This window comes from Scleropages formosus, chromosome 1, assembly GCF_900964775.1.
Source record: "Scleropages formosus chromosome 1, fSclFor1.1, whole genome shotgun sequence".
Taxonomy (NCBI): Eukaryota; Metazoa; Chordata; class Actinopteri; order Osteoglossiformes; family Osteoglossidae; genus Scleropages; species Scleropages formosus.
In genome coordinates, this window is record NC_041806.1 from 10,286,708 (window position 1) to 10,302,095 (window position 15,388).

The following is a 15,388-nucleotide window of genomic DNA, read 5'->3' on the forward strand; positions in this document are numbered from 1 at the left end:
TGTCAGCCTCCCAAAGAATTTTTAACCGCTGCAATAGGATTTCATTTAGCGCAGTTAATGATTAAGGAGATAAAGGGCAGCTTTCGGGGCGGCCAGTTCTTCGGCAGGCCCCTCGACACCTGGTGTCCGCCTACGCGCTGCCGATAACAAAGTCAACGGAGCGCAAAGCGGCGCACGAAAACAGAGCAGCTAACGACGGTGAGCCACAGACTCAGATTAGCGCCGGGTCTCTGTTTATATAAGTGTTCTAAAAGCTGTCTTCTCCGCAGCAACAAACCACTGACATTTGAAGGTGGGTGGGTTGCGTGTGTGTGTGTGTGTGGGGGGGGTTGGAGGAACCATCGTTCCGTGCAAGGAAAAACAAGCAGAGATGTACGACCGAGGAACGGCTGGTCGGTCTCGTCATCAGCAGCTGGAGATGTAAATAAAGGTAAGAGCACCGGGTGAGCATGAAGTTCCAAAAACAGTTACAGTAACTCGAAATGTCATGTCAGTTTGTAGTTAAGCCGCATTTAAAATGACGTGCACATGGGTCCCGTCATTCTTTCCTGACACTCCAGCTGTCAAATATGAAGGACGCTTCTGATATTTTTAAATTTCCTATTTGAGAACCTCAACCCATGCCAGGAGATAAGGTTGATCTTTTTCACCACGCAGTGCATCAAACGCCAAAGGTGCCTCTTGTTTCCTGATGATTTATGCTCTTGCCAGAGCGGCCCGTGCGGCTGCCGTGCAAGGTGACGTAACGGCTACAGGGCTGCGCGTCTACAATGCAAACAGGCTGCCGAACGACATGACGCAACAGCTACAGAGTTGCACATCTGCAACGTAAAACGAGCTTCTGATGTTGCATAGACATACAGCTTGGCACCTTAGTGGGGTCTCTCCCCAGCAGAAATATGCTTGAAGAGCAGTGCGTAACAAACAGGATATAACGAGCGAGGTGCAACAAAAAATACTTAATAAACAGAGTATAACGAAGCAAGGTAATTACCCTAATAAGCACTTGTCAAAACATCAGTGTATAATGAGCAATGCCTCAAGAGCAGGGTGTAACAGCCATTGCGTAATAAGCAGGGTATAAGAAGCAGTTAACGAGCAGGGTATACTGTATATTTACATGCATTCACTTAGCTGATGCTTTTCTCCAAAGCAACTTACAACGGGATTCAAACAATTCGATATGATTTGTATAAAAGCAGTGCCTAACAAGCAGGATATGATGTGCAAAGCCTAACAAGAAGTGCAGAAAGATCTGGGTATAACAAGCAGTGCCTAATAACCAGGGTACATGTGGGCAATGTGTCATCTGCTCTGTTGGGCTACTTAAATGTTTGGACTTACAACCCTGTGTACAGGAACCTGTTTGGAGAGCGGGATCCCAGACCGAATCAATTCAGCACCATTCATTTAAGACATGACTTTCTTCTCTGCAATATAACCCGTTTGATGATGTTTGCTGTGTATATCTAATACTGTATATCCTTACTTTTCCACATCTCCTCACCACCAAATACTCCCACACCTCGTACGCACCCACATCATGGATGAAACGCTCGATTTTGGACTGCATGCCCCAGTAGCGGAACTCCACTTTGCACAGCTTGTAGGCACACATGATGGGTGTCTTGTCCGGATTGTTCCTGAACTCCTCAATCCAGTCTTCTGCTAGGGGCCCCCTCTTTGTCTTCACAGACTTATAAAGGCGGGGGTCCTCCTCTGGTTTGTACTCATTTGGGGGGATGGGGTCCTTCACAATATCGATGGGGTCTGTATGGAGGAAGGAGTAGTCATCACCATGGAAACACTTCAACTTCGAGAACTTCATGCCCTTATCTGCCTAATAAATGTAATAAATGCATTTGATCATCTTATAATGTAGCATGTGAGAAAGGTGCCATGAGTGCTGTTGGGTCAATTCTCAGACCGCCAGCTCATCCACTAGATGTCCCCACTGCCATCTGCAGTGCATTCGCGTGACCTGGGGAGGTCATGCAACAGACGTGAAGCTCAGTTCACCTGAAGTGCTGCTGTCTTAGGTGGCACACTTATCCCATAATGCATGTGAGCTCAAGAACCCCTGCAGTAATGCCTGTAGCCTGACTCAGAGGATAAACATGAGTGAAAGTCTGGTCATCAGTCTTGGTAACACCAGTCAGACGTACTTTTAAATAAAGTCAATGTGCATTTGCAAGTGCGACAATGGCAAGTTTTCTAAAATATAAAAGCCTCCACACAGACATTGGCATGCTGTAGAAGTTAATCTCTATTATCATTATATTTTCTTACATTTTGCTACAGAAATATATTCACAGACCTAACACATTAAAGTGTAGTTTTTTTATGAGTCAATTTATTTTCTTTTACAGACAATACCCAGTTCCCTAACTCCAGATGGAGGCACCATGCCTATTAAAAAGTGCCATTATATGAACCATAGGCTGTTAATGAAGCAAATATTCATGTCAAGTGGGCAGCAATGACATCATACGCACGGCAGCGCTGAGCATCTTACTGTAACGCAGAGAGAGCAATTAGTCGAAAATGTATTTCTGTCATTGTACAGGAAACAATTAAGCATAAGCATCCAGTGTTCACCATCATTTAGAACCACTCCGGGAAGATTATTAAATTATTCCACTTTGGACTGCTAAAAAGTAATAACCACAGAGATATCTTACTGTGCATTTCCTCCATTACCGCTGGTCAGCATGGTGCTAGAATGACTGCGGGGTATTGAAGCACTTTAATGTGTTTTGGCTGACCTGGCATCAGTACAGTCATGCAGCGAATCAGAGCGCTGCTCACAAACAGCAGCAGGACCACAGTGACCAGCACCTGAGGATTTGAGCCTACCTAGACTCCTCTGTCTCTTCTCTGCAGAGGACAAGTTGAAGACATCCACCTGGTTCCCCGTGTCGGGTTTATAGTACGTCTCAATGTCAATAGAGAACTTCTCCACGAAGGGACAAGTGTATCTGCGGAAGCAGAGCAGCAGTGATGAGTGAGAATGGGAAGTCGGCATGGCAGCAGATGGTGGGATGCGACCACACTATTATACAAAGTTCCAGCACTGGGCTCTGATAACTGACATCTCCAGTCCTCCCTCCACGCATTGGGCCGGCTGTGTGGCAGAGGGGCCGTCGATGGATGAACGCACTCAAAGATCGACAGGAAACAACAGACACCGGGTCAAGGGATTACATTGACGGGGCGGATATCGACAGCATATATACAGACTGGAGCGAAGAGCACAGGCCCCTTCCTTCCTGGGTAGCTGCTCTCCGATTCAGAGCTGGAGGTAGGAGGAAGTGCTTCTGCACTCCCCAGCCCCCCCCCCCACACACTAACTGCGGCCCTATTTTTAGCACCAGTGCCAGCAACCGTGACGCCTTCTACATACACGGCTGGTGATGAAGTTTGGGGCGTTGAATAAGGAGGGTTTGAACAGCACCACTTCCAGGAAGAAAGAAAAGGCAAGCAGAGGCAGCGTTTAGAACATCGCCATCTCCATGAGATCGTGGATCACGAAACAAACACAAGCACAAACAAGAAAAAACACATGGGGAAATCTTAGGACTTAATAGGACGCACAAGGCGGAGCTGCAGGTCGGCCGGATTCAGGGCATGCTTGAAGGAAACGGTAGCCTGACTGTGGAGCTGCTGAGCCTGTCTGATAAACATGTTAGCGATGACTTCCTGTACATCCCCTGCTTCGCCATGGCGCTGACGGCTCCCTGGGCCGCAAATTACAGCACTCCCATCAACACCAGCCGGCACCCCATTGGTTCTGCAATATCAACATTGTAGAGAAATTGATTCGCTGTTCATCTCCATTCCCATCTATTAAAGTGAATGCAGCGCAGACGTCCTGCCTGTTTAAAACTGATCCTGGAGCAGCTGTTGAAGAAATTGTATTAAAGTGGCATTAAAAATATGGTATAAGCCACTAGTGGCATGGTGGTGCAGCAGGTTGTGCTATTTGGGTTTAAGTTTGAAAGCAGCTCAGGCTGCGTGGAATTTTCATGCTCTCCCTGTGTTTCTGTAGGTTTCCTTCAGCTGCTCTGGTTTCCTCCCACAGTCCAAAGACCTGCAGTTCAGGTGAATTGGTGACACTAAATAACTCGTAGTGTGCGTGCGTGTCTGCGTCTGCATGTCTAACTTCTCAGTGATGAATTGGTGTACTGTCTAGCATGTACTCTGCCTTGCTCCGTTTATTTCCAGAATAGGCTCTCAACTGCTGCAACCCCGACTTGGACAAGGAGAGTTAAGGAGAGCGAGTGAGTATAATCCAACGTAATATCAACTCTTGCATGGCAAACAAAACGTAATGATGGATGAGTTAGGCAAAACAGAAGCTTTTAATAGCAAAATACACACCATGAAAGAAGGGCTTCTGACTAAACTGCTTTGAGCTTCGTGTGTGTGGTTTTGAAACACGTACTTTAATCATTTGCCATTATCAAACGCTTCCAACTTTAATATATATCTTTTTATATTATATTGTACGTTTATCAGGAGGGGGTGCGGTGGCGCAGTGGGTTGGACCACAGTCCTGCTCTCCGGTGGGTCTGGGGTTCAAGTCCCGCTTGGGGTGCCTTGCGGCGGACTGGCGTCCCGTCCTGGGTGTGTCCCCTTCCCCCTCCGGCCTTACGCCCTGTGTTGCCGGGTAGGCTCCGGTTCCCCGTGACCCCGTAAGGGACAAGCGGTTCTGAAGATGTGTGTGTGTGTGTGTGTGTGTACGTTTATCATCAAACTTTTTATATATAATAAAACAGGTTCTCTCTATTTTAAGATGCTGCAATTTTACTTTGCATTAATGTGTACAAATTGTACAGACAAGTACAACTGCTATATATACACAGCATAACAGATACTCAGTCTATGAACTGGACCAATTAAGCCAAGGACATAAATGGAAATAAAAATCAGATCCTTGAGCTTACAGTGCCTGCACTGCACTCTGCAGCCTCAGGACAGCGTTGGAGGACCTGCAGCTCTCAGGTGGTGCACACGTGCTCTTACCGCGTGCGCGTGTATGGGTAGGCGTTCCAGGACTCCTCCTCCACACGCAGGGCCGCTTTGGGCAAGATGGAGCGGAACCAGCTGGGAATGTGCATGCCAATGTGGTACACCTTGTGGGTGTACTGGCCAGAGCCACCCGGGCCGTCTGTGTAAGGCCGGTTCTCCAGGATCTCCACCCCGCTGCCCTCGCCACAGGTCTCCTCGCGGCTCTTCTTCTGCGATTGGAGGAAAGACCAAGGGTGAGACACTTTATTCTCCTCTTGAACTACTCAGCCACAAAAAACTCCCTTCTCAAAAAAGGGGCCACAGGTTTAGCAGGAGTGACCAGGTCTTATCTACCACTTAACAACAACAACGATGATAATAATAATCAAGGATAAAAGAGCTGGGGATCTCCTATGCTGTCTCGTTTTCTTTTTATTGGCAAGAGGGCTTGTCAGTGTATCTTCAGATTTACAGGTGCATTTCAGATGCGCCTCAATTTGCATCAGCAATGTGTGGTTGAATTGTGTCTTGTTATCTCCAGAATGAGAGAAAAGATTTAACAGGACACATCCTTCCAAAAGCTTTTCGCCTCTACAACAAGTACCATCTGTCAGTGCCTCTTAGCAAGAAGTTGGCTAAAAATAATCAACGAAAGGGAATATAAACATTACAGTCACGTCCAAGAGACATCTCTCGTTGACAGCCAGCCAAGAGAACCGCACCCCCAGGTGTTTTCTCTTCTGCAATAGGAGCAGCAGCAGGAGACAGGTACAGTCGAACCCGAGGCAGTCTGACATGGTGACTTGGCCTCACGGCACTTCCTGCTTATTCAGGCCTTTTCCTTTGAGTGTTTGCTGAGGACAGCAATTCTTCAGCTGCTGAACAAACAGTAAACTGGCAGAAACAGATGTGCAGTGGGACCAGGGGCTGGTGTGCGTGCACCCCTTATTTCCCATAATCCCCCTGGTCCTTCTCTGCTCATCCCATCAGAAAAACTGTCCATCACTTGGGTTGGCCTTTGCTGAAGTAGCACGTCAAGAGCCTAGATGACAGTCACGTGTACCTGGAAGTGCTTCTTATCGACTCCAGGCTGAGACCCTGGCTGAAATGTAGCGTCACGATCGTTCCCAAAAACCTGGAGGGTTACGGGGAAAACTTGTTTCTGTGAATGGCCCGAAAAAGAAGAGGTGTCATTAATAGGAGTCCCCTTCCAGGGAAAAGTCCAGGAGGTGACCAGAACGACTGACAGGAGGCTGCCAACAAACTGACTAAAGAAGGAGTTTTTTTAAAAAAAAAAAAAAAAAGAGCCCTGAAAAGGATCTAGATCTAAACCCTGTGATCCCTACACCGTCACTGCCCAGAACCCATAATATTATCAATGATGTCTATTTATAGTTAGTCTTCCTGTAAATGGTACAGTTAATTGATTTGCCAAAAATACACAATTTCTTTCGCAAACTGTCCCCCCTCCGGGACTAGAAGCAATTCATTTAGCTCTATTCCAACACATCATGAGATCTCATTGGGTTACAGCAGTGAAGCACATTCAGTACAACAGACTCTCTCCATCTGCTCTCCGCTCCTGTCAGCTCTGTATGTAGACAGCTCCTCGTTGAGAATGCCGGCATGTGCCTGTGGGTGTGTGTCTTGATCGTGCAGTCCCCCACACAGGATGTAGTATGGATAGAGAAGCTCACAACAAGACTGGACCACTGCGGTGGAGCTTAGAGCAGCACAACCATTGTGGTAACTAAGACCAAATACTATACAGGTTACTACTAGCACCAGGTCTCAGAATTTGGTGCCTTAAGGATATCTAAATGAGCCTTGATCATGCCAAGCAGTGTAAAAACCTGACAAAAATCAGAGCGCCAGTTCTCAAAACAGATGAGCCTACTGGTTCATATATAATAGCCAGCAGCAGTAAATATTTGCTTTTGATTGACTGGATTTGCAAGACTTCATAGCTTGAGAAGTGTGTACATGAGATGCAAAGCTTCAGCTTCACCCCTCAAGCTCCCAGCAAGTCACCCTTCTTGCAGATGGTCCTAGTGAAGGAGCACCTTCAGGAGCCCTTTAAAAGCAATCTAATCACGACTTCAGCTAAAATTATACATAAAGTATTTTTCGATAAGTTAACATGGGGTTTGCCCAAACCAGACTTGCCAAACCTGCTGTACGCAGCTCTTGCTCCAACTCCATTCACGATTCATTACAAAGACTGAGCTGCTTATTGAATGAATGTCACGATTCAAATCACAATAATCTAAATGCACTGGATTAACTGGCTGTAACATCCAGCTCTTCTTTAACTTTAGTAGAGTAATGGATCAAACCTAAATGTATTTTTTTTTTTTGGTATCAAATAAAATTAGCAGAATTATTACCTGAAACACACCTGTTTGGGGAAGAAAAAACTGTTACTGGTTACCATAATACAGAGATGGTTTGGGAATGGTATTGAGTAATTTTAAATAATACACAGGCATATCCCAGGGGGCATGAGGTTGTTTCCCTCCCCAGCAGTGATGGGCTTCCCCACAGTGAGGTGTCGTGTCTTGCAGTTTGAAGCACAGATGGCGGCCCAGATCCCAGATCCCCCAGCTTTGGCTTCAAGCTGGCCAGAGAAGGACACCATATGCAGCCTGACTGAGCGCTACACACAGCTTACTCAAGGGTTCCTGTTCAAATGATACTGTACATACTGTACAAAATGGTGCAAAATATACATGCAGAAGCAACCTCTGACCCCCAAGTATTTTGGTCCAAAAACGAGTTGGCCTTTCCTGAAACGTGACACCACACTCATCTGCTGACGTCTTGACTTGTTACATCCTTCTTTAAGTTCCTTTATTCATTCAGCTGACACTTTCCTCCAAAGGGACTTGTTAAGGGATACAATTAAGCTTCTTAGAATTATTTACCCATTTCCACAACTGTCAGTTTTTAACTTTATCAGTGCAGGGTAATTATGTTTAAGGTTACTACAGCAAGAGGAGGCATTCGAACCTGCAACCTCCAAGTCTAGCTTTAACCACTACACCACCTGTTGCCCAAAGAAATTTACTTTTTTGACTAACTGGTACATTATATTGTGTATACTACATCTACATTAGCTTACTCAGCTGGCAATTTTTCCCAAAGCAACTTGCATTATTGAGCTAGTGTTTACACATTTATACAGCAGGGTAATTTTTAATGCATCAGTACAGGGTAAGTACCTTGCTCAAGGGTACTACAGCATTGTACTACAATGCTGGTATTTGAACCTGTGTCCTTCAAGTGCAAGGTGGTAACTGTAACCACTGCACCAGATGCTGCCCCATAGGAGAGTGACATGTCTGCGTTTGGGTTTAATTTATTATTTCTTCTTAAAAACTTTGATTTTTGTGTCTGAGCTTTTGGAGATTTATCTGTGGGTCCAGTGCCAGTTGCTGCCTAATGCCATTATCAGACCGGATTAGCATTAACGTTAGTGTTCTTCTGAGCTGCCCAGGAAACTTCTCTGGAAGGCCTGGAGCAAAAGGAGGTGCGTCACACACCACGTGCTTTGCGGAGCACTCACCACTTTCCTCCTGCATTCCCACAGCGGAAGCTGCCCTTCTCCCGAGGTACGGATCTCCTCCCCAAGAGGAGGAAGGGGATGGAGACTTAGAGTCAAGAGAGACAGGAAGAGGCAGAAGAAGCAAGAAAGGAATGAGGACATTCAGACCTACATGGATGGACAAGAGTGGGAAACTGAAGAGAAATAGTGTGGTCAAAGGTCACGAGTGAGAGTAGACTCCCAGAGGGCCTGCTGAAGACCATAATTTCACTAGTTTTTCCTTTTTGCTGTCATTGCCATGCTTTGATGTGATCCACAAACTCTGTCTGTCAGAAATGCCCATGGATCTTTCACCTCAAAGGCTCGCCTTTCACAATGTCTGGACAGCTTGCACATTTAATTGGACTTCCTCCAGCAAAAGCAAAAATCAAGAATGAAGCTTCGTACTAGATGTTAAACTTGTTCAAGGCATGCTGGGTGCTAGGATCCAGAAGAAAATGCCAAAAAGTTCCAAAAAAACAGGAAAATGATCCTCAGACTGGCACAGAGCGCTCTGGTTGCTTCACATCAGCTTACACCGTTTACCTGATTCTACATTAAATTCCAAGTTTCACCTTTATGGATTTAACCTCACATGCATCTTCCAGCAAGCCTGTTGGTATGTAGGGGCAGCAGGTGGTGCAGTGGTTACAGCTGCCACCTTGCACTGGAATAACCCAGGTTTGAATCCCACACCTTTCTGTATCACCCTGATGAAGGTTCTTTCAATGAATTGCTCCAGTAAAAACCACCCAGCTGTGTAAATGGGTACAATGTCACTTCGGACACAAGGGTCTTGCACAGGATAGACAGGTGAGCTCAAGTGGTCAAACAGGAACTGCACTCCAGATGCTCTGAGTTCAGGACCTAACTGCCACTGGGCTCGCCAGCCAGCATTAGGATGAGGAGCCAGGGGTGTTAGCAACACAGGGCATGATCCCTGTGGCCCTGCTGCTTCCTCGGCGGTGACAGGTCGTTCATTAGCAGTGGACCTGCTCTCAGCGCCCTCCCAGTGCTCGCAGACACAGGCCAGGCCCTGTGGGCCATGCCCGCACACGCCACTTCATCAGCCTGTTGACAGGTGCCACCGCCCCTAGGCCGGCTGGCCAGCATCAATCCTCCCAGCCAGCCACACTTTTCACCCCAGCGTTCAGAATAAATGAGCAGAGATTAAATTAGAAATGCGTCTCCAGCCCCCCTCTGCTCAGCACGGGAGTCAAAGCCCAGCCTGGCCACTGGAGCAGCCCAGACTTGGTCTGCTGCTGGAAAAGGGCAAGGAGATGCTGTTTATCCAAACAAACATAGGTCCCCACGCTCCTGATAAACCCCCAGGCTATTACGGTTCAGTTTACAGTAAAACCCTCATGAGCTTCCCACAGCAACACACAGAGGGCCTGACCGCAGAGGAGTGGGGAGACCTGATTAAGGGGTGGCAAAAATTCCATACAAGAAATGCTCAATTTAATACACCCCCATTCAACCCAATTTGGATGGTCAAAATTCTATGATTCATATGTTGGAGTTTCAGCATTATTTTCTGGCTGATATGTTGGCATTTCCCCAGTTGTGATAGTCTGGTTCATATTTTAGCTTATATTTATTCATATGTTAATCTACTTACAGCTTTTTACCCATTTATACAGCAGGGTAATTTTACTCAGAGTAAGTACTTTGCTCAAGGGTACTACAGTCGGAGGTGGGATATATGTTGGTATATATGTGCTTTTGTCAGTCGTTCTGCAAATGCAAACAATATCTAGTACAGGAGAAAAGGAACAAAATAATTTTTCTTCTCAGCAGACTACACGAGATTACTTTTTTCTTGTTAAAACAGGGTGGGTAATTTATTATTATTCATTATTTAATTATTTATTAAAATTTATAATTTTCATAATTATATTCTTGATATCTGATATATGTAGCAAGATTTGTCATTTTTCACATAAATAATGCTGGTGATGAGGTTCTAAATATATCAAGTGTTACTTAATGGAAATTTGTTTTCAAATAGACATGACTTTAAGGACATGTAGCAAAATTACACCCCACAATTTGGACTGAATTTTAAATCAAGGACATCCTGTACTGGGAAAAGCTTTTACATTTCAAATGGAAATATAAGTTTTAAAAGCTGGGGGCAAAAAATAAACATAGGGACGGATTCCACATGATGCTCTGATTTTGAAAACACTGACACAGCAATGGAAAAAAGGCTCTTCTGGGGCCGGACTCCAACTGATTTAGAGACGCTGCTGGCATTGTCTCCTCTCATGCCCCAGTCTTCAAAATAAGCTGGACATTAACTATTAATTAGCATGATGTAAAAGGACAAGGATGGAAGCTAAATTTGTGTCCTAAAGGCTGCTGGGATTGGCCTGTGGAGCATTTCACAGACTCTCGTAGGGGGAGATGCATGGTCAGCCGCTACATCAAGGCCCCCCGGTGAGTACACCTTAACCGGCCCTGGACCTTAGTCATCCTCAGTATGTCCACTTTGCCTACTGTTAATGTGATCACGGAGAGGAAACACAGAGCAGCTGTGGGGAGAAAGGGAGATTGTACTGGCACTGAACACACACACAATAAAAGTCATCACTCCTGCGTTGGCGGGGCAGGGCCATCAAAGAGATGTGGACACACTGAGTCTTGTGGTGGTAGCCCAGTGCTCCTCCTCATAAGCATCATCAGCAAGAGCTTAAAAAATAAAAAATCAGGGTGGTGCTGATGGGGAGGGGACTTGTCAGAGTGCAGTTTCCCCTGGCAACATGGCTGCATCCATGACCATTGCTCTTCCTCCCTCCTCCTCAGATCGGTCCTCGCACACAACAAACAAATCATTAACGCCAACAGCATGCTCCTTCTGATGTCAGCAGTAACCATGGCACCCTGTGAGGGACTCGGGCACTACTGTCACCGTCAGGAGGCCAATGCAGGGACAGGACAGGGAGCTCATAGTGGTCGTACAAGAACTGTCCTGCAGCAGCAGTCCACAGTGAATTCAGGAGCCCTTCTCCAGCTTCCATTCCTGACAATCAATCATATTTTGAATTAGTACCTTAAATACTTCTATTTCGTACGACACTTTTATCAACCATTATGGAAATGATTGATGTGTTTGTTTTGGTTCTTACCATAGCATAAAAGAAGCTGTTTGGATGCAAACAAAATGAGTTTCAGTCTTATTTTCTACTTCAATAGAAAGAGTCCAAGTGTAGCTAGTCCAGTCCAATGTCAGTCTTCAGGAGGCTTAGTGCAACCCCCACCCCCGTTTGAGTCACCAGGAGAAATCCAGCAAAAATCTCAAATTCCAGCGATTTATTCAAATGACAGTAAAAGTAATAACTGAGCCACTGATTATTCCTTTTAGGCTATGCTGCTCTTTTCCATCACCATGTCTCAAAATAAGCTTTATTTAGGGAGGGATTTTGTCTAAAAGTACGTATATCCAGCTACTGACAAACAGGACAAAAATCTGAATTCTGCTCTGAATCTGGGTTTAGATTTCACACAACAGCAAAATTAAATGTGGCAGCGAACACAACACTTTCTCAGTTAAGTTTCTACAGTCCAGTATTGAGGATGGTGTTGTCGGGCTAGGCTACTGCGTTAGCCATGGCATGTGACAGCATAAGTGCACGAGGGAACAGCTCTCGGCTTTTGGTTATTTTTACAGGCTTTAAAGGTCTCACCGGCTAATTTTAAGCAATTATGACAAATATCAAGGCAGAACGTTTAATTAATCAAGCACTAAGGCAGTGCTTGCAAGAGCTAATGCTAAACTCTGGTGTGGGCTGCCTTTGCGCACCGCTAGTTCCTGGCAGGAAATAGGCATTATTCATACTGTCCTCACCCACACACACACATACACCAATATAAAGAGAGACCAGGCCTCAAATGGGAACTAATCCATAGCGCAATGCCCAGTTGTGCATCTTAATCCACTGCAATGACAGAGGCATTACCAATCGCTTAAAAAGTCTCACCCTTTGCTCTTTTCTCCTCAAACGCGAATCAGGGTTGATGTCGATCCAAAATGAAACTCCCAGCACTCCCACTTCAACAGCCGGTAGATTCAATCCCCTCTCATGCTATCAAGCACGAGACCGTAGTTTACAGAGCACCATGAGGCACAATGTTCCAGCCTCCCCAATGTCCTTCGGGGGGGGTCCCAGGGTGTGCCAGAAAAGGGGGGGGGTCTTCTGAGTGAAAACTCACCTGTATCATGTAGAGCTGTGCGATGCGGTACTCCTCCACGCTCATAGGCATGGGGATGCGGTACTCCTTGATCAGCATTTTGAGCTGAGCGGGATGGGGGGTTTAAGGGTTGGGCTGGGTGGTCTCTAGCTGTACTGTGTCAAAAAGTCGGTGAAGAACTCATTGATGAAACCTGCAGGACAAAAAAGAACAAACATCAAAACTGTGAACCTAAAAAATTGCTCAGCTATACAATACGAAACAAAATTGACAAAATCCCCTTGCAACAGCACGTTATGAGCTCTGTTCTACCTCCAAGAGTCCAGCATATGAAAAAACAAATATGTCCTTAGAACCCTACAAATATATGAGGATAAAAGAATGAATGATTAAGACGGGGCAAATCGGACACCAATCTAAATACACCGCCTGCTCAGAAGCCCTCTCCTGCTTTTCTCAGGAAGCGGCTTCCTTCATGCCTTCAGGAATACATGTTCATATGCTGAGGGCAAAACAAGCCATGCAACCTGTAGGTATCAGCTCCAGTGCGTCTCACCCCCAGCCCGGCCCCTGATGTGATCCAGCCCTGCGGTGTCGATAAGGTAGAACCTCAGCTCCATACCCCCAGATCCTCGGTCTGTGCGCTCCAGCCACGCAGCTCGGCCTACTCTTATATAACCCCCTACAGTATGGGGGAGGTGAGCGTGAGCTGGCACGGGCGCCCGCTGAACCTGTGGTGTGAAAACACATCGACAACGGTCACTACCTCCTCCCTGCAGCACAGTCACATGACGCAGACTTGGTTAACTCTAAGGCGGATTATTTAGGGGGGACCATTACACAACTATTCTAAGGAGTGGTGGAGGAAGTAAGCGGGAGGTGTGTGTATATGTGTGTGTGTGTGTCTGTGTTGGAGAGAATGAGGATCACTACACACGACCTGTGACTGCTGTCAAACAGATATATGACACCTCCCAACTCTCTCTGGTCCTCTGAGGTTAATGTAAGGGCAACCGTGGCATGTAAGCAAGGCCACTGTTGTGTAATGGGGGCCCTGTGCAGCTTACGCCCACCAATCCCCTTCTAATCAGCCAAAATTCCTGTCGCGCAGTTCCCAAGACAAGGGCTGGCATTGAGTGGACAGCCAGTCGAGTTTAACCAGCACAAGGGCCACAAAAAGCACCAACTCTTCTGACCCTGCAGGTCTTCTCAGGGCTTGCAGTCCCAGTCCTCTCACAGTCCCACAGTCCACATTTCACCTCTCACTTTTAAGTGCTTAACTGAAGCCATGATCTAAAACAGTCATTTACATACTGTAATAGGTGGCAAAGTGGTTGAGCTTTTGAACTCAATTGAAATTTCTCCAGTAAAAATTACCCTGCTGTATAAATGGATAAATCAGTGCAAGGAGCATCATGTTCTAAGTCACTTTGGCGAAAAGTGTTTTAATTTAATAAAATGTAAACACACCAGAGGTAAATTGTGATGAAAAATAACTGGTGGCCATGATGCAGAGCTCAAACTCAGGCTAGCACCAAGGGACTGTGGCATGTCCAGGTCAGGGAGTGACCAGGCTAGATGTAGCATGGGGTAGATGTAACACATACAGGACAAACATAAAGCAGGTGCACCAGGCAGCACCCAAATTCATGCCACGTTAAGCTCCATTTAAATACCTGAACCTCATCAATCAGGTGCAGCCAATAATCCCGGAGGTGGGCATGCTGTGGGCAATCTCTTATACAGTCACACGGAATACCAAGTAGAGCTTCAGAAAATGGCTGTTTCAGGGCTTTACGCTGGTAGCCTCTTTACGAATGCAACGAAGATCACACTGGGAGCTCCATGCGCTGCTTAAAATAACCCAACCCCCCCAGGAAAGGCTTAAAATAAAAGTGGGCTAGAGTGCGAGAATGAAGTGGAAGCCACAGAGGGAGGAGGGCAAGAGAGTCCATGAGATTAGGAGGGGGGCTATTCCGTGGATGGGTGGCAGGTAGGCGGTCACGGGGAGGGTATGGGCAGTTGGAACTAGTGTAGGCAAGTGGTTTATTAGAACAAGGGTGTAGTGGGACATGATGGATTCTCTTCCAGCTTCTGTAACTGATGTAGGAAACTGGCCATTTACAGAGAGTGTGTTGTATGAAATAATGAACCTCTCACTGCCTTTTGTGGAAAATAATGAGATCATGTTGGCGGCCCAGGAAGAACAAATCGCATAGGGGAAGAAGACACCCATCCATGTCTTCAGCATCTGATGTTCAACAATTCTGTAGGCCAAAAAAAGTCAGAAGGCCCTGCTAAAGGAATTCTGTAGCGCTGTATATTCTTGCGCAGTTATAGGAAAACAATACCCGAAATCAAACACCTGAACAGTTCGTGATCTCCATGTTCATTTAAACTCCTCCACTTTCTCACCGGTTTTAAATTCATAGCCACCTGCTCAGTTTCTGTCACTTCTGACACTGAGCTTTATTCCCCAGAGAATGACAGAAGTTTAATAAAAACCAAATGCTGCTGTACAGAGAAGCAGACGCAGCCTACACTCAATTACAGCTACAATGAATGAGGAACAGCTGTGTCATCTCTGACTAGAAGCAACAG

The 15,388-nt window shown here is 46.0% G+C and overlaps 1 protein-coding gene across 9 annotated transcripts in view; it reads right to left on the reverse strand.

Annotated features, from left to right (window-relative positions):
* pitpnm2 (phosphatidylinositol transfer protein, membrane-associated 2) overlaps positions 1–15,388 on the reverse strand; it is a 96,854-nt gene that overhangs the window by 31,806 nt on the left and 49,660 nt on the right. For 8 of the 9 annotated variants that reach the window (XM_029257278.1, XM_029257292.1, XM_029257306.1 and 5 more), the window contains 4 exons: positions 12,809–12,980; positions 5,026–5,240; positions 2,857–2,978; positions 1,537–1,770 (listed from right to left, as the gene is read on the reverse strand). In XM_029257278.1, the coding sequence (XP_029113111.1) occupies positions 1,537–1,770; positions 2,857–2,978; positions 5,026–5,240; positions 12,809–12,886 (649 nt within the window). In that variant the 5' untranslated portion in view covers positions 12,887–12,980. Of the gene's footprint in view, positions 1–1,536; positions 1,771–2,856; positions 2,979–5,025; positions 5,241–12,808; positions 12,981–13,343; positions 13,436–15,388 lie in introns of those variants that run through there. The other variant, XM_029257281.1, reaches the window with a different exon arrangement.